Here is a 17981-nt window from a genome sequence, read left to right on the forward strand (position 1 = left end):
AGCTTACTATGTAAATTGCACATTATTGAGAAGTAAGACACAACCAGTGGTAATTTAATTATAGCCACAAATTTAATTAAACTAGTAACCTTGTTCTTCTCTTTCAAAATACTTAGCACAATTATACTTAATTAATTTTTGTAATTATTAATTTAATCTTGGTGTTCCTGATTAAATTACAAGAACCAAGAAAGCACGACTCAAGTTTCCATCTTTCTTGTTCCCAGGCAGGTGTCTGATATCTAGCATAGGCCCTAGCATGCACAGAGACTAAACAGATGCTGGCTTCAAACCAGATCTGCCTTTCTTCCCTATCTTCCACTTCCTTCCTTTTCTGATGTCCAAACTTTCTTCCTTAGCTTTTCTTTGTTTTTTGACTTTCTTTTTTGTCTTTCCTTCTTTCCTTTCTCTACAACTTTTTTTTCTTTCCTTGTACTGTGAATGATCACCTCCTCTGTAATTATAACCATGCTGGGTCCTAGCCACAAAAGGATGACCAGAACAGGGACTTTGTCCTTAAGAGAATCTCAATCTAGTTGAGAGTCCAGCTGTCCCTTCCTCCTAAAGTGAGACCTTTACTTACCCCTCTCTGCCTTTGCTTCTCTCCTGGCAGCCTGATCCACCTGCTCTATGAGGAGGGACAACCTGACCTGGGAAAGTGAGTTTGTCCTCCTGGGGCTCTCCAGTGACAGGCACACCCAGGCTGGACTGTTTGTCCTATTTGGGGCCGTCTATCTGCTGACCCTGCTGGGCAATGGGCTCATCATCCTCCTGATCGGACTGGATGCACGACTGCACCTGCCTATGTACTTCTTCCTCTGCAACCTCTCGGTGGTAGACATTTGCTACACCTCTAGCGGCGTCCCCCAGATGCTGGTGCACTTCCTGCTGGAAAAGAAGACCATCTCCTTCACCCGGTGTGGGACCCAACTCTTCTTCTCACTGGCCCTGGGGGGTACTGAGTTCTTGCTGCTGGCTGCTATGGCCTATGACCGCTATATGGCTATCTGTGACCCCTTGCGCTATGTGGCAGTGATGAGCCCAAGGTGCTGCATTGGGCTGGCAGCTGTCTCTTGGTTTGTAGGCGTGGTGAATTCTATGGTGGAGACAGTGGTCACCATGCGCCTGCCTACCTGTGGACATCACGTGCTGAACCATGTGGCCTGTGAGACACTAGCATTCGTCCGCTTGGCCTGCGTTGACATCACCCTCAACCAGGTGGTCATATTGGCCTCCAGTGTGGTGGTGCTGCTGGTGCCCTGCTGCCTGGTCTCACTGTCCTATGCCTACATTGCGGCAGCCATTCTACGGATCCACTCTACTGGGGGACGCCGCAAAGCCTTTGGGACCTGTGCCTCCCACCTCACTGTGGTTTCCATGTCTTATGGGATGGCCCTGGTTACCTACATGCAGCCCTACTCCACAGCCTCGGCTGAGCAGGACAAGGTGGTGGTGCTCTTCTATGGTGTGGTGACCCCCATGCTGAATCCACTCATCTACAGTTTACGGAACAAAGAGATGAAGGCTGCCTTGAGTCGAGTTCTGAGGAGCAGTTCTGAATCAAAACTTTAGTATACAACTTTGTCTTAAGAGGCCTCACTCTGAAGACCATAGATCTTGGAGTGTGTGTCTTCAGCATAATGGATGCATGTGTCTGTGCATGTGCATGGTGTAAGGGAGCAGGTAGGAGGACCACAGTCTGTTCCACTCACTATCGTTTGAGGTAACAATGAAATGGATTATATCCCTGGGCTTTATTTTTGGTCCCTAACTTACAAAAATGTGAATTATAGGGTGCCTGGGTGGCTCAGTGGGTTAAGCCGCTGCCTTCGGCTCAGGTCATGATCTCAGGGTCCTGGGATCGAGTCCCGCGTCGGGCTCTCTGCTCAGCGGGGAGTCTGCTTCCTCCTCTCTCTCTCTCTGCCTGCCTCTCTGCCTACTTGTGATCTCTCTCTGTCAAATAAATAAATAAAATCTTTTAAAAAAAATGTGAATTATAATTTACAAATACATACACACTACAGAAAACTAAATTAAAAAAAAAAAAAAGATACCCCAGCAGCATATATGAATTAGAAAAGAAGATCAAATCAGAAGTCAGGTCAATGCACAAAACTTATGCCAGGAAAGTATATTTCCTTCAAAAATCTACAACTGTATGTTTAAGCTTTCCTATAATCAATGAGAAAAGAGAGGGAAGGTGGGAGCTGTAATTTACAAAATTCACTGTGCCCAAGGGATGGAACAGGCACTGGGCCAGAGGTGCAAAGGTCACCCATGTGACTCACACATGGTCCAGCCCAGCTCAGCAGGGTGGGGAATTCACACAGGGACATGGAGCCAAAGACACAGTAATAATCCGCACAGCCCTGATGAACAAGACTGGACTGTGCATGAGTCATCTGAACATCAGTCTACATGCCTCCACGCTCTCGGGCTTGCAGTGGTGGCAAATGGCTGGCCAAAAAGTCAAGCCTTCAGAACCTCAAACACATACTTTCTACACAATCAGGTCTAAGGATGTACTCTTCTGAAAAGAGAGATGTGTTCAGAATTCACAGTTGACTATCATGCCACACACCATCAGAGGTGAGCCAAGTGAGCTACTCAGCAAGGAATCTGTTTCCATGTTTGCTCTACTCTGGTAACACAATGAGTGACTGAGCACTAAACATTCTAATCTGGAAAGTGAAATAGAGATAATTTTGTCCAGAAAAATATTTAGAACATTTAAAAATTAAAGTATCTCTTACCTAAATATTACAGATATCTGGTTTGTCTTCCCATAAATAAATAAAAAAAAACATAAATTGAGCGGCGTCTGGGGTGGCTCAGTCCAATAAGCGACTGCCTTCGTATCAGGTCATGATCCCAAGGTCCTAGAATGACAGCCCCACAACAGCATCTGGCGACCTACTCAGCAGGGAGTCTGCTTCTTCCTCTCTCCCCTCACCCCACTAATGTTCTCTCTCACTCTGCTCTCTAAGAAATAAATAAAATATTTTAAAATTTAAAAAAAAACATAAATTGAGAGTAATTCAAACTTCTAATCAATCTGCTGAGTAAAGGCCAAAAGTTTGCGGAGGAGGAAATGGAGTATCTTTTTATTTTTTTATTATTTTTACTTTTTTAAGTAGGCTCCATGCACAACATGGAGCCCAATGTGGAGCCAACACAGGGCTTAAACTCAAGACCTGAGCTGAGATCAAGGGTCAGATGCTTAAACCACTAAGCCACACACGTGCCCCTGGAGTACCTTTTTAAATTCTAGTAAAACCTTTTTTTTTAATCGAGATAAAATTCACGTAACATATGAGTTATGATTTTTACCATTTTAAAGTGTACAACTTGGTAGCATTTAGTATATTCACCATGTTGTTCAACCTTCTGTCTCTCTAGTTCTAAAACATTGTCATCACTCCAAAAGGGAACCTCATACCCTTTAAGCAGACCTTCTCCATTCCTCCCTTCACCCAGATGCTGGCAACCCTGATCTGCTTTCTGCCTTTATGGATTTGCCTATTTTAGATACTTAACGGAAATGGATTCAATACCTTTCATCCCTTCATCAGCCTCTCTTCCTCCCTGCTCGCACTCCCATGGAAGGCACTCAGCCCCATCTCCAGTCAAAATGTTTTAACTCATCCTCATTTTTAGATTCTTCTATAACTATTAAGTTCTCTTCCCAAATCGACAAATTATCTTTTCCTTTCTCTAGTGCCTCCATGTTTAGGTGTTTGTCTGCTCTTTGCCAGTGTCTGCATTTTGCACAGCAAGGAAACCTCAGTTTTCTCTTTAGTTAGTAAGGAAGAACAAATCACAAGCTCTTACAGTTTAATGTATTTTCTTTTATCTTCATCACATACCAGTGGAGCATCTAGCACCGAGCAGTGTGATACCCTAGTCTACGATAAAATGGAAGGAGGTCAGGTATCTAATGAACTGGGCCACCAGTCGGCTGGCCTCTCCAAACTGCTTTTCAGCCAGTTTCCTTGCATCACTTTGCAGCAGCTCCAAGTCCCCCCAGAGCAGCATCTTAAGCACTACCCACTTCCTGACATTACCCTCCCCCCAACAAAAATCAAACCTGTCACACAAACCATTCTGTGGGTGTGCTGCTCCCCACCACCTGCTGTGATACACTCCACCCTCCAAGTGATCACACACATGATATAGCGGGAAGAACATGGAATAGGGTCCTCTGATTCCAGACCCAGTTCCAGCTCTGAGCTTAGCTGGCAAAACCACCTCAAAGAATCACTCCTGCTCCCTGAACCTCAGTTTCCTCATTCTGCAAAATGACAAGGTAGACATGAAGATCAGTTCTTTCCAGCTTGTTTTCCCTTCTGTTCTCATTTTGCATTTCATTCTCTTCCCTGGTAAGAATTTCAGTTAATGGTGTTCTGGACACTCAGGAGCCACATTTGGGAAGTAAATTTGGCTACTTACTGCAGTGTTGAAGGAAATAGGCTCAGTGGGAATAGGGCTCCATCTCAGTGGGGTACCCTGCCAAAGCCAGTCTATTCTTAGCATTTTCTACAGTGACACCTTCTGGACACAGAAGGACTGAAAGGAGGGAAACTAGCTAGACAGAGGTGTGTCCAGGGACTCCGTGCTCTTCACCCCCATCCAGCCATAAGCCTAATCTTTGAGTTAGAAAGAGAGCCTGGTTAGAAAAACTTGGGTTGAATTGTTTTCATTTCCATATCATTGGATTCTGTGACTCATCTCTCATTATCTCTCATACAGATCCTTCTCATTTAGATAATTTATGAAGGGTTTTCTCACACAAAATCTCACTTGATATTTACTACTTCTTCCCAGGGTCTAAGATACTCTGAAATACTGTTTTTGGGCAAGACCTAAGAAAGTAAGACCAAGGAAAGACCCAACACACACACAAAAAGGCAACATACCAAGGATCACTTTTTCACTGATCCAGTGGAATTTCAGGCGAATCATTTAAACTCTTGACCTCAACTTTTTCTAACAAAGAATGAGAAGTTTAGCCCAAAAGATCGTTCCTCCACAAAAACTTTCCAGGTTTATCTCAAAACATATTCCTCTCCCAAAAAGAATATGTCTTGAATCTTCAAAAATAAGATTAAAAGGTTCTGTCTAAAGCAGTGGGTCTCAAACTTAGCTTCACATTTTAATTGTTTGGGAAATGTTAAAAGTTACAAATATACTAATATCTGTGTGTCACTCACCTGAGATTGTGACTTAATTGCTCTTGAGTTTTTTCTGGGCTTCTGGAGTCTTCTAAGTGTGCCAGGTGATTCTACTGTGTAGCTACTGTGGCAGGCACTGCCCTAGTGTCCACCATGGGTTGTGTGGGATTTTCATAGGCAAATCCTAATATGTATAGTTTTTTCCTTCCATCTCAAGCTTCCCTAGTGAGCATCCAAATGGGCTTTTCCAGCAGTCAGACTCTTCTCCATGTCTCTGTGGTCTCTCCTTATTCCTAAACTAGCCAATAATGCTATCTCCTCCCGCCATGTTGCAAAGATACACAATGTAAATATGGCAATGGAGCTAGTGGGACTTGCTATTAATATATAGATAAAGATTATAAAATTGCTTAGTACATTTATACTGCAGGAAAATATGACATCTTATCCTTTGGTAGAGGCTAAAGACCAGCAAAGTAAACAGGGAGGTGTTCCAAGGGCAAACCTGCCTCTGCTATGACAGAGGATTTACACATAACAAAGCTCAAAGGGTTTCAGAGGCACTCCCTTACTGACTCCCATCTGTGGGCACCGTCAGGTTCCAAATGCTATCACTGCAAATAAGTGATGTATGCATTCACCTTTTATAAATCACTTACTTTACCATTCAAATAAATGCCAGCATTTCACCAAGGAAATAGCATAATCACAAGAAGTTGGGACATAATTATAGTTAATATAATTGAGGCCCTGATCTTATCAACCCAGGAATAAGCCTTATTAATCAGTACAATGAGAACCAAGTTGAGCGATTTTCTCTGTCACTGACCTAGCCTGGCTTATGGGAGGAACAGGAAGAACCATAAGCTCCAGTGTGAGCAGTAAGGACAAGGAGGAAGTCCAGAACATAAGTCCTATATCTTAGGATCAGAGAATAATCCTCAAGGCCACTGCTTTTTTTTTTTAATTTGTGTATTCAACAAAAATTTTATTGTGAAACATTTGTTAGGAATCTTTGCATACAAAGAAAAATCACAGGGGCACCTGGGTGGCTCAGTCATTTAAGCATCCAAATCTTGATTTTGACTCAGGTTATGATCTCAGAGTCCTGAGATTAAGCCGTGGGTGGGGCTCCATACTGGGTATGAAGCCTGCTTAAGCTTTCTTCCTCTGCCCCACCTCCACTCTGCATGCACTCTCTCTGTGCCTCTCTCCAAAAAAAAAAAAGAGAGAGAGAGAGAGACAGAGAGAAAGAAAGAAAAAAAAAGTAAAGAAAGAGAAAATCACCAAAGATCCCTGATTTCAAGAGGCTCAGAGTCTAATAGAGAAAACATTCAAGTTCTTGCAGTTCTGCTTACAGTCCTTTGTTCAGGCCCAAACTGAATTCTGATTGATTCTGAGCTACCTCCTCCTGCTGGCCACCTACTCTACGTGCTTCATGAGGAGGGACAACCTGACCTGGGAAAGTGAGTTTGTCCTCCTGGGGCTCTCCAGTGACAGGCAGACCCAGGCTGGACTGTTTGTCCTATTTGGGGCTGCCTATCTGCTGACCCCGCTGGGCAATGGGCTCATTGTCCTCCTGCACCTGCCCATGTACTTCTGCAACTTCTCAGTGGTGGACATTTGCTACACCTTTAGTGGGGTCCCCCAGATGCTGGTGCACTTCCTGCTGGAAAAGAAGACCATCTCCTTCACCCAGTGTGGGACCCAGCTCTTCTTCTCGGGGGCTTGGGGGAGTACTGAGTTCCTGCTATTGGCTGCTATGGCCTATGACTGCTACATGGCTATCGGTGACCACTTGTGCTACATGGCAGCTGTCTCTTGGCTTATAAGCCTGGTGACTTCTGTGGTGGAAACAGTGGTCACCATGTGCCTACACACCTGGGGACACCACATGCTGAACCACGTGGCCTGTGAGTGTCACACACACCCAGTTGTAATGGTGGCTCCAGTGTTGTGGTACTGGTGGGGCCCAGAGCTGAATGCTGCGCAGGAAGTTAGTTGCGCTAACAAAGAAATATAGACAAGCTGAGAAGGGGAAAGAGAAAGCTGCTTCCTAAGGACAGTGAAACTTGTACTAAGGGAAACAGTATTTGTGCAACTATGCACGTGTGTGTGTGTGTGTGTGTGTGTGTGTGTGAAAAATGTACTCTTTGTTTTTGAAGGAATATAAATAATGACAAGTTCTGAAATCTTTGTAGCTCTGACTAGTTCTCATCAAGACTCAAAAGCAGTTTACACCAATCAGAAATGTTAAACATTTGTTGACTGGATGAACATCAAAATAATCCCAACAACCACTTTTACCCTTGCCCTAAATGTCAACTTCATCTTTACAGTCAATCACCAAATACCACATTTAATGGACACCTCTTCTGTGCCCAGCCCGAAGCCGTTCCTCACCTCAGTTATCATCCCAACACCCTCCTCCCAGATGCTAGGAGCATGATGGACCTGGGACACCATTCAGGTCTCAGAAAGAAATATCAATCAGTAAAAAGATTTGTGTGCAACACACCACTCCAGGTACCATAAGAGACACACAAAGTCTGATAGGAGATCCTTCCCAGCTACCTGGAGACTATTTAAAAAGATAAAAGATAAGTGCCAAAAAAGAAAAAAGAACTTAAAACATAATCCAACAATGCAAAAAGTTAAATAAGGGGATATTTGGTTAATTACTAAATACAGGTCACACATTAAAAACCCCACTGAACTCATGAAATTCCCCCATGAAGGGGGGAAAAATCTGGATAGTTTGCAAAGGGATTAAAGGAGGAGTACCTTGGTGACTCAGTTGGTTAGGCGTCTGCCTTCTATTCAGGTCATGATCCCCGAGTCCGGGAATCCCCAGGATGAAGCCCACGTCTGCTTCTCCCTCTGACCCTCTCCGCTCTCATGCTCTCTCTCTCAAATAAATTCTTTAAAAAGGGGGGGCAGATTAAAGAAGAAGAAAAAATTATTTGGGGCCTTAGAAAATGGTCAGATTTTGACAGCTGAGGGAGTCGAGAGAGAGATCTATTCTTGGTGAGTGGGGGAACGACACAAATGAAGTGAGGAGGTTGAAAAAACTGAGGTTTGTCTGGGAAAGAGTGAGCAAACCAGTTTGGTTAGTGCAAAGACTTCATTCTGAGGATTTATGAGGCGAAGTAAGGCTGGAAAGAGGGGGTTGACTTGGTAGGGGTCTGAAAACTAGGCCAAATAATTAGTTTAGCGGTCCTGGCATAGGAGAGTTTTTGATATGGTAAAGTAACATATCTTACAGGGTGTTCCAGAAGCTGTCCTGTTTCTCTAGAGCAGGACTGTTAGACTAACTAGACAAAAACAAGTAGCACAGACTTTTTCTTCCCTTAGTCCAACAAATTCTCTATTTCATGCTTAACTAGAGGGAGTAAGTGAAATGGCTATTCGTAATTCAACTTCCTCTAATTAGGGCAGACTTTGTAGAGCAGGTAGATAAGGTTTCAAAGACCAAAAGAGTTGGGAAGAATATAGACTAGAAATTATTTAAGAGATAGGGAAATGTTAAAAGTAAAAGTGAACAGATCTTGAAGTTGAGACTGAACAGAGGGTGTAACTATAAAGTGCCTTCCACTTTCCTTTTTTTTCTTCTTTAAATGAAAAGTTAGCCATTCCATCTGATTAACACTCTGAAGCCTGAGTAAAAATAAAGAGTTTATTTGGTGTTTTTGTAAGTGGTGACAACCCTGTTTTTTTTCTGATCTCATGCCATGTCTCAAGAGGTAACCCTCTGGTTAGACAGGTCCCATTCTGGTTAAGGAGGAATCTGGAGTCTGCTTTTCTAATATTGATTCACAAAACGGGTCTGAGTCTCACCAAAAGCACTAGCCTGGCAAAGTATTCATACTTTTATCTTTTTTCATGGAGAATAAGCCAATGTGTGAAGAATAGGAGAGAAAAACTCAGGTCTGAGCTGGGAACTATATATTAGGGGAGTATTTCTAGAGTCACTCGGAGACAAAGGAAGGAGTAAATGGGCATGTGGGAACGTTGTTCCGTGGCCATCCTGAACAGACCTGGGAATTTCATGGTAGAGGATCCCTGATGGTAAGACCTCCCTGCTTTGTCAGGAAAGCACAAATCCCGTCTCTTCCATCCAGAACAAAAATCACCCCCTACTAAAGCACTCTTTGCTTCACACTATCACACAGCCAAGATACCACCAGAGAGAATGCTTCCCAGACTGGAATTCACTGACGGGTTTCCAGGTCTACAAGCACCTGGAATTGTGTGTTTAAATGTCATCTCATCTACAATGTTATCACCTGCTGAAGCATTTGTAGTGATATGCTCATTTATATGACTAGACACTTTGCCAGGCTCTCCACGAGACTATAAACACTATGGGGATAGAAACACCATCTGTAATGCCCAGTACTTTATCCTCAGCATAGGGCGTGTCTACAGATAGACACCCCAAAAATATCTGCTCACCAAATACATTCTCAAGCAATCTGTGGCCTTCTACAATGTTAACACATCGTGACTTATATATTGTTTTGCATTATGTTTTTAAATTTTACAAAATGTCTTCCGTGAAACCTTTGGCAGTGATCTGTGATATCTGCCATGGATCAATAAAGATAGGGATTTTAGTTAAGCTTTCCTGATACCACAGAACTGAATTTGCCATTAGGAAATTTGCTACCAGAAGAGGGCTGAGGAAGGTCTAGCACATGGTCCAAAGTCCACCAATCAATCTGATTTCCCGCTGGTTTAATCTCCAATACATTTTCTCAGTCTTTTCATTTCTTTTCGCAACAGAACAGCTCAATATAGTGACATGACAAGGCATAATATAGAACATGGTTTAAAGACAGCTAGATAATGTTTAGTAACTCTTACTGTTCCTATCTGGTTTTTCCCTTTCCCCTTTATGTCTTCAAAGTAAAAACACAACTCTTAGTTCTTTCTTTCTCTCCCTTAGCTGATGTCAAAAGCTACTGAAGTGCTAAGCAAAATAAGTCAGTCAGAGAAAGACAAATACCATATGATTTCACTCCTATGTGGAATTTAAGAAACAAAACAAATGATCAGGGGTACCTGGGTGGCTCAGTCAGTTAAACTTCCAACTCTTGATTTCAGCGCAGATCTTGATCTCAGGGTCATGAGTTCAAGCCCTGTATAGGGGCTTGAAAAATAAACTTAATGAAAAAAGGGGAAAAAAGGGAGAGAGAGGACAAACCAAGAAACAGACTCTTACTACAGAGAACAAACGCGATTACCAGAAGGGAGATGGGTGGGGGGATAGGGGAAAGAGGTGATGAAGATGAAGGAGTGCACTTGCTGTGATGAGTACTAGATAATGTATAGAAGTGCTGAATCACTATATTGTATACCCAAGACTAATACTACACTATATCCTAACTAACTAGAATTCAAACAATTTTTTTCAAGCTGCTTAAGTGAACTGTTCTCTGAGAGTCACCCACCCAGTGAATCTCCAGTGACCTCCTTCAGCATCAGAATCCCTTCTCAAGTGACTCCTTACCCACCACAAGTGGTTTTTCTTTCTCTCACTCATATTTAACATATTGTCCTGATTTAGTAGTTGAAAAAATTAAAAGAATGGGGAAAAAAACAAGAGGAGTAAAAAAAAAAAAAAAAAACCCACTAATTTTTCCTGGTGTCTAGAAATGTCCTCACCATACTTGGGTTTCTCAACTTTCTTCATACTGATGCAGATACAGAAAATAATTTTTTTTTAAGAATTTTTTATTTATTTATTTGACATAGAGAGATCACAAGTAGGCAGAGAGGCAGGCAGAGAGAGAGGAAGGGAAGCAAGCTCCCTGCTGAGCAGAGAGCCCGATGTGGGACTCGATCCCAGGACCCTGAGATCATGACCTGAGCCAAAGGCAGTGGCTTAACCCACTGAGCCACCCAGGTGCCCCAATAATTTTTAAATAATATTAACTATCTAATACTCTAATTATTATTGTTAATAATATGAAGAACACTAACATGTCATGCACATATATTACCTACTTTAGTCTTTGCAATTACTTCGAGACAGTTGTTATTACCTCAGTGAATATGCCAGGAAACTAAGGCATAAAGGGTTAATTATACATAAGCATTCACATCACATCATGTAAAAGGTATGCATTTTAAAAAATTAAAACACTACTGAAAGCAATAAAAGAAATCATGACTAAATGGAAAAGCATACTATATTTTTGAACAGAAAGATGCAACATCATGGATATGTATGACTCCTTATGTTGAATTATACATTTAGTTATATCCAACTTAATTTTCCTAAAAAGGAATTTTTGTTTGGGACCAGACACTATTATATTTTAAATAATGGCCAAGAAAGTTAGAAAAGAAGATTAATGAAGAAAGACTAGTTTACCAGTCACTGAAACATCATAAACCTAAAATAGGCAAAATGCTGTAGTACTGGTACATGACTAGTGCACATCAAGGTAGCAAAACAGAATAGAAAGTCTGGAAATAAACCAACATGTATAGGAATTTAGTAATAATAAAAAGTAGCTTTTTAAATCAGTCAAGAAAAAAAATTATACAATAAAAAGTGTTAAGGCAACCATTAAATGGTTAAGTTAACCATTAAATGGTTAAGCTAAGCATTTTGAGGAAAAAATTATGGATATAGGATATCTTGTATCAGAATACATCCCAGAAGGGTCAAGTATTTAAATATAAAAATGAGAGCACTAGAAGAAACCAAAAGGCATTTTTTTTTTAATATCACAGTGAGGAATACCTTCAAAGTATGAGACAAAATGCCAGCCTTCATTATTGTTTTAAATAAATTCAACAAGGGATGCCAGTCAGTTAAGCGTCTGCCTTCTGCTTGGGCCATGATTTCAGGGTCCTGGGATTGAGTCCCACATTCAGCTCTTTTCTCAGTGGGGAGCCTGCTTCTCCATCTGCTCCTCCCCCCGCTTGTACACACGCACATGTGTGTGTATGTGTGTGTGAGCTCTCTCTCTCTCTCTCTCTCTCCCCCTGACAAATAAATAAATAAAATCTTTAAAAAAATTTTAAAAATATATAAATAAATTCAACAAAGAAAAAAAATCTGCATGGTGAAAGCCAATGTTATACACTCAAAAAAAAGATAATCATGTCAAGAAATGGGCAGAAGACATGAACAGACATTTCTCCAAAGACGATGTACAAATGGCTAACAGACACATGAAAAAATGTTCATCATCATTAGCCATCAGGGAGATTCAAATCAAAACCACATTGAGATACCACTTCACACCAGTTGGAATAGCCAAAATTAAGAAGACAGTAGACAACTTTTGGAGAGGATGTGGAGAAAGGGGAACCTTCTTACACTGTTGGTGGGAATATAAGTTGGTGCAGCCACTTTGGAAAACAGTGTGGAGATTCCTTAGGAAACTAAAAACAGAGCTACCCTATGACCCTGCAATTGCACTACTGGGTATTTACCCCAAAGATACAGATATAGTGAAAAGAAGGGCCATCTGTACCCCAATGTTTATAGCAGCAATGGCCACAGTTGCCAAACTGGAAAGAACCAAGATGCCCTTCAACGGACGAATGGATAAGGAAGATGTGGTCCATATACACTAAGGAGTATTATGCCTCCATCAGAAAGGACGAATACCCAACATTTGTAGCAACATGGACAGGACTGGAAGAGATTATGCTGAGTGAAATAAGTCAACCAGAGAGAGTTATCATATGGTTTCACTTACTTGTGGAGCATAAGGAATAACATGGAGGACATTAGGAGAAGGAAAAGAAAAGTGAATTGGGGAAATTCAGAGGGGGAGACAAAGCATGATAACCTGTGGATTCTGAGAAACAAACTGAGGGTTTGGGAGGGGAGAGTGTAGGGGGATAGGTGAGCCTGGAGGTAGGTATTAAGGAGGACACATATTGCATGGAGCACTGGTGTGGTGCATAAACAATGAATCTTGGAACACTGAAAAAATAAAATTAAATAAATAAAAGCACCAAATAAAAATGCACAGGAAAATACTGGGAGAAAAAAAAAAGACCATTGTTATAAAAGTAAAAATAAAAAATAAAAAACACAGGGAGGGTACAATGCAAAGGGGTAACATGAAAGAGTTCCTTTGTGATGATGGAACAGTTCTGTGCCTCAATCGTGGCTACATGAACTGTACATGGAATAAAATTGTATTAAATCACACATACATGAATGCAGGTTTGAAAAAGGGGAAACTGAATAAGATCTGTAGACTTCTTACTGTAATGCACCTGTATCAATTTCCCAGTCTCACTATCGTACTGCGGCTATGTAAGATACTACCATCGGGGGAGGCTAGCTGAAGGGCACCTATGACTCTGTACTGTCCTTACAACTTCCTGTGATTTTATAATTACTTCAAAATAAGGAAAGTTTTAAAATTAATATCGGTATCAAGAAAAATTAAAATAAAAAACACTGAGGGTAGGAGAATGTTTTGCCACTCATATCAAAAACAAAGAGTTAAATTTTCTAAGGTATAAAGAGCTCTTACCAGCCAATAAAAAAAAAAGCAAAAATCAGGGGGCCTGGGTGGCTCAGTGGGTTAAGGCGTCTCCCTTCGGCTCAGGTCGTGATTCCAGGGTCCTGGGATCAGGCCCTGCATAGGGCTCTCTGCTAGACGGGGTGCCTGCTTCCTTCTCTCTCTCTCTGCCTGCCTCTCTGCCTACTTATGATCTGTCTGTCAAATAAATAAATGAAATCTTTGGGAAAAAAAAAAAGCAAAAATTCAAATCTAAATGTAAGCAAAGATATAGACTGTCTACAGAAAATACACACACAAATGGCTCTAAACATATAAAATAATAATTAACCTTACTCAAAATAGGAACCATACAAATGACAACTATACTAATAGGGCATTTTTTACCTAGATTGGCAAAAAAGAAAGTATGAAAATAAGTGCACTCCTAAATTGCTAATGGGGAAGTAAATTGATCCAAACCTATGTAGGGCAATATCTGTCAAAACTCGAAATGCAAGGTGAGGGGATGGGGTCACTGGGTGATGGGCATTAGGAATGCATGTGATGTAATGAGCACTGGGTGTTATATGCACCTGATGAATTACTGAACTCTATATCTGAAACTATGATATACTATATGCTAATTAAATTTAAATAAAATAAATTAATTAAAAATATTAGAAATGCACATGCCACTTGACCCAGTAATCTCATTTCATGGAATTTATCCTACAGTTAATTGACACATGTGCAAGATTGCTTATGTAGAAGATTCATACAACAGTGTAACACTGCCGTAATAGCAAAAGACAAGAAGCAACCTAAATGACCACTAACAGGTAATCAAAGACACTATGGTGCATCCTTGTCAAAACAAAAACCAGAAAACCTCAAAGTGAGGAAATGCTGTGTTCCCACATGTGTAGATCTCCAAGATATATTAAGTAGAAAGAGCAAGGAGCAGAAGAGCATGCATACTGTGCAGCCATCTGTGTAGAAGGACACAAGGAGAAAGGACATAGCTAATAAGTTAGTTAGTTAGTTAGTTAGTTCCTGGTGTGGAATACATAAGTAAGTACATAGGTAAGTTAGTGGAGTGGTCTGGTAGTTAACTATTAGTGGCTTTCTGCTATAGAATGAAATATCTCTAGAAGGACAGATACAAAACTGATGAGAATGCCTCAGAAGGAGAAGGTAGGAGAGAGATTTTATATATATATATATATATATATATATATATATATATAATATATGTATTACCTATTAAAAATAAATGTTTAAAGTAAAAATATGGAATAATCTCCACAGAGATTAGTTCATGAGTGCACTTTCACTCAGCAACATATACCCTAATCAGTAGGAAAATAACTTACAGTCTCAGAGGACATTAAAATTTCTCTCTACCAGGCATCCAGTTGTGAGTCAAATTCTGAAATTTGAACACTAGTGCCTTTGAGCAAAAACTTTTAAGCCTGCCTTAGAGGCACCCCACTCTAAATAGAAGCTTTTCTAAAATTATTTCTAGAAATGTTTGTATAGTAAATGGAGCAAGCTATTTCAAAATAACTTTTAAACATAAGATTTAATAGGATGATTCTTTAAAACAAAAAAAGGTTAGTTTTTGGACACAAACTAAGTGAAATTCTTGAGTCTTCATTTTTCAGAACTCAAAGTACATGTTTATTCAATTCACATGTGACTTTGTGACTTGCTTGAGGAAAAACAAAAAAGTTCCAGAGACAATTTGAAAATGTGGAAAATCACAATGTGTAATTCTAAAAGAGAATAAACATGGAAAAATTCTGGCTGCCACTTAGACCTCAGAGGGGAGAAAACTGAAGGCAGCACAATGGAAATAATAATGAGAAAAGAGATGGGTTGGTATAAAGAAACCCTCCAGTAGTTTTCATAAAATTAAAACCAAATTCTCCAAGGATGGTGAAGGAAAAAGGATCTCCACAGAAGGGAAGGCTATTAGACATAACAGCCCTGAGCACTGCCAGCTACAACTACCAACCTCTGGGGCTCCCATGGCAACCATTACATTATCTTCAAGAGGCATGCTCCTTCCCTATCCACAGCTCAGCCATAGACACATTTTCTCTTCATTCCCTGGGAGGCTACTGAGATCACATGTACTGTTAATCAAGATTTTTTAACCTAAAGCTGCCACATAATGAAGGGGATACAAAACAGAGAGTAGACAAAATTTTATATTCTGAATTTCTGAACAATACTGGCTCTCTGAGCCCTGTGTGGCCCTATTTTAACAGCATCCCAAGGAAGGAATCTCATTCAGAATGCCCAGATTTGATTTCCCTCCTCTCCTTCCCAAAGGAAGAAGCCCAGAGTAGAATCCAATGGATATCTGCTTGTGACTGTATCTCCATGTAAGTGGGCACTGACTGGTTCAATCATCATCCAGGGCTTTGGACGCGACCATGACACCTAGGACAGCTGGAAGCCCCTGGCTAACAGAAGTAGCTACCTGCACAACCCTCAAAGCTGGAGGTTGCTGAGAATGAGGATGTAGCGATGGACGGATGTGCCCAGGTAGGTTAAAATCTGCCATGGCCAGTACCAGTCATTCTCTGAGGAGAAGAAACCCACACCATCAATGACCAGGGATGCAAAAGACAGAGCAAAAAGAATGAGGAAGGAGATGAGAGACTTCAGAGCTCTGGTGTGAGCCTGGCCACTGGGGTCCTGTGGGCTATGGGCGCTGTGCTGCGTTCTCCCTGTATGTCACCTCAGAGAATCAACAGCGCAATTGAGAACAGAAAGACAGGGCAGGGAACTGACAAGGTGATAAGTTTCAGGGGCAAGAAACAGTGAATTTCCAGCCTCCTGCTCCACTCCTGGTCATGTTCCCAGGAAATTTTCTAATTAAAAATCTTTGATACACAGCGTGGTCTCCCCAAGAGAAGAGCAGGGTGATGCTGAAAGAGATCAGGAGAGAAGCCATGAAGAGCACTGACCCTGGCAACCTCCACTTCAGCCAAAGGAAAGTCGGGTGGGTGAAGTTAACAATCTTCATACAGAAGAGGACACTGAGCCAAGAGCTGAACCAAAAGGAGGCCGAGTTCAGGAAGTCCCAGTGGAGACCAATGAGCTGCCGCGCAGGACCACTGCTGTACTCATTCAGGTAGAGGAAGTAGTAGAAGCTGTTCACCATCCCAACCACTGCAGGCAGAAGTGAGAGGCACCCAAGCTAATGAGAATCATGTCAGAGGGAAGCGGCCTCCCACGCCACATCATTTCACTGCTCAGCACCAGCACAATGAAGCCATTGGCCAGGATTCCCAGGAGACACAGAAGGACAAAGAGGAGCATGAAGAAGGCTGAGAGTGCTGGCTACATTTTCGCCCCTCCAAACACCACTCTGAGCCTTGTGTCTTGCTCCCTGGCCTCCTCCCTACCCCCACCCACAGCCCCTCTTTTGATCTTTCCTGGGAGCCTGAGAAGACTGCTCAGGCTCTACATCTGAACCACAGCTCACTTAGAAGACAAATGCTCAGGCTACAGGGGAAAGATGAGCTCAGTTCAGTGAGGATGCAAATTTCCCAAGGGTTCAGTTACCAGCAGCCCCTGATTTGCCTTCTCTGGTTTTGCCTGCATGCTACCATCATTAGCATCAATGTAGAAGGTTTTTCAGTGTCTCTGTGAGTGAGTTCCATCCTTTTTACTTCCCCTTTGGGCCCTATAAACATAACCTCTCCCATCAGATCATTCTTAAGACGTCAAGTATATAGGTAACAAGTATATGGCACTTTCATGGCTAAGACCTAAGCAAAACAGTGATGACAGACAAGTCTGTCTCTAGCTGAGCTTCCCTGTTACACATCCACTTCATCTACAAGTAGTCATCCCCTTTAAGGTCAAAAGCCTTGGTCCACATTTCTACCATGTAGAAATCCTTCATGAACTTAAATCTTTCATGGACTCTGAGGTATAAATGATTGATAATGGTTTAAACTGGTTTTATGTTGCAGTGAGAGAATTCATTTCCTTGTGGTTGTGGAAATGTGGTCCACATTTCCTTGTGGTTCCGTGTGGAGAGAATTCATCTCCTTGTGGTTGTTCCTTGTGGACTGAGAGCCATCCGCTTCTTGCTGCATGTTGGTTGAAGGCTGCCTCAGATCCTGGTGGCCACAGGTGGTCTTTGCCAAGTGAGCTGCTTCAACATGGCACCTTATTGCATAGACACCAAACACAGTCTATAGACAGAGCTGGCTAGCAAGACGGACTCTCAAATAGCACAGTATAATCACAGAAGTAACATCACCTTTACCATAGTCTATTGCCTAGAAGCAAGTCCAGTCTGTAG

General features: G+C 41.6%; 3 protein-coding genes across 3 annotated transcripts; 2 read left to right on the plus strand and 1 right to left on the minus strand.

Annotated features, from left to right (window-relative positions):
- Window positions 1–630: 630 nt before the first annotated feature.
- LOC116569524 (olfactory receptor 2F1-like) lies at window positions 631–1572 on the plus strand. The gene has a single exon (XM_032305818.1). The coding sequence runs from the start codon at window positions 631–633 to the stop codon at window positions 1570–1572; it is 942 nt and encodes a 313-aa protein (XP_032161709.1).
- Window positions 1573–6609: 5037 nt separating this feature from the next.
- On the plus strand, window positions 6610–7194 carry LOC116569525 (olfactory receptor 2F1-like). Its single transcript, XM_032305819.1, has one exon. The coding sequence runs from the start codon at window positions 6610–6612 to the stop codon at window positions 7192–7194; it is 585 nt and encodes a 194-aa protein (XP_032161710.1).
- An 8908-nt stretch (window positions 7195–16102) lies between these two features.
- Window positions 16103–17014, minus strand: TAS2R41 (taste 2 receptor member 41). Its single transcript, XM_032304931.1, is given in 4 exon segments — window positions 16103–16413; window positions 16416–16514; window positions 16517–16837; window positions 16840–17014. Coding segments are annotated over 4 exon segments (906 nt in total).
- Between the last annotated feature and the right edge of the window lie 967 nt (window positions 17015–17981).

The sequence above is a fragment of the Mustela erminea genome, chromosome 11 (genome assembly GCF_009829155.1).
Source record: "Mustela erminea isolate mMusErm1 chromosome 11, mMusErm1.Pri, whole genome shotgun sequence".
Classification (NCBI taxonomy): domain Eukaryota; kingdom Metazoa; phylum Chordata; class Mammalia; order Carnivora; family Mustelidae; genus Mustela; species Mustela erminea.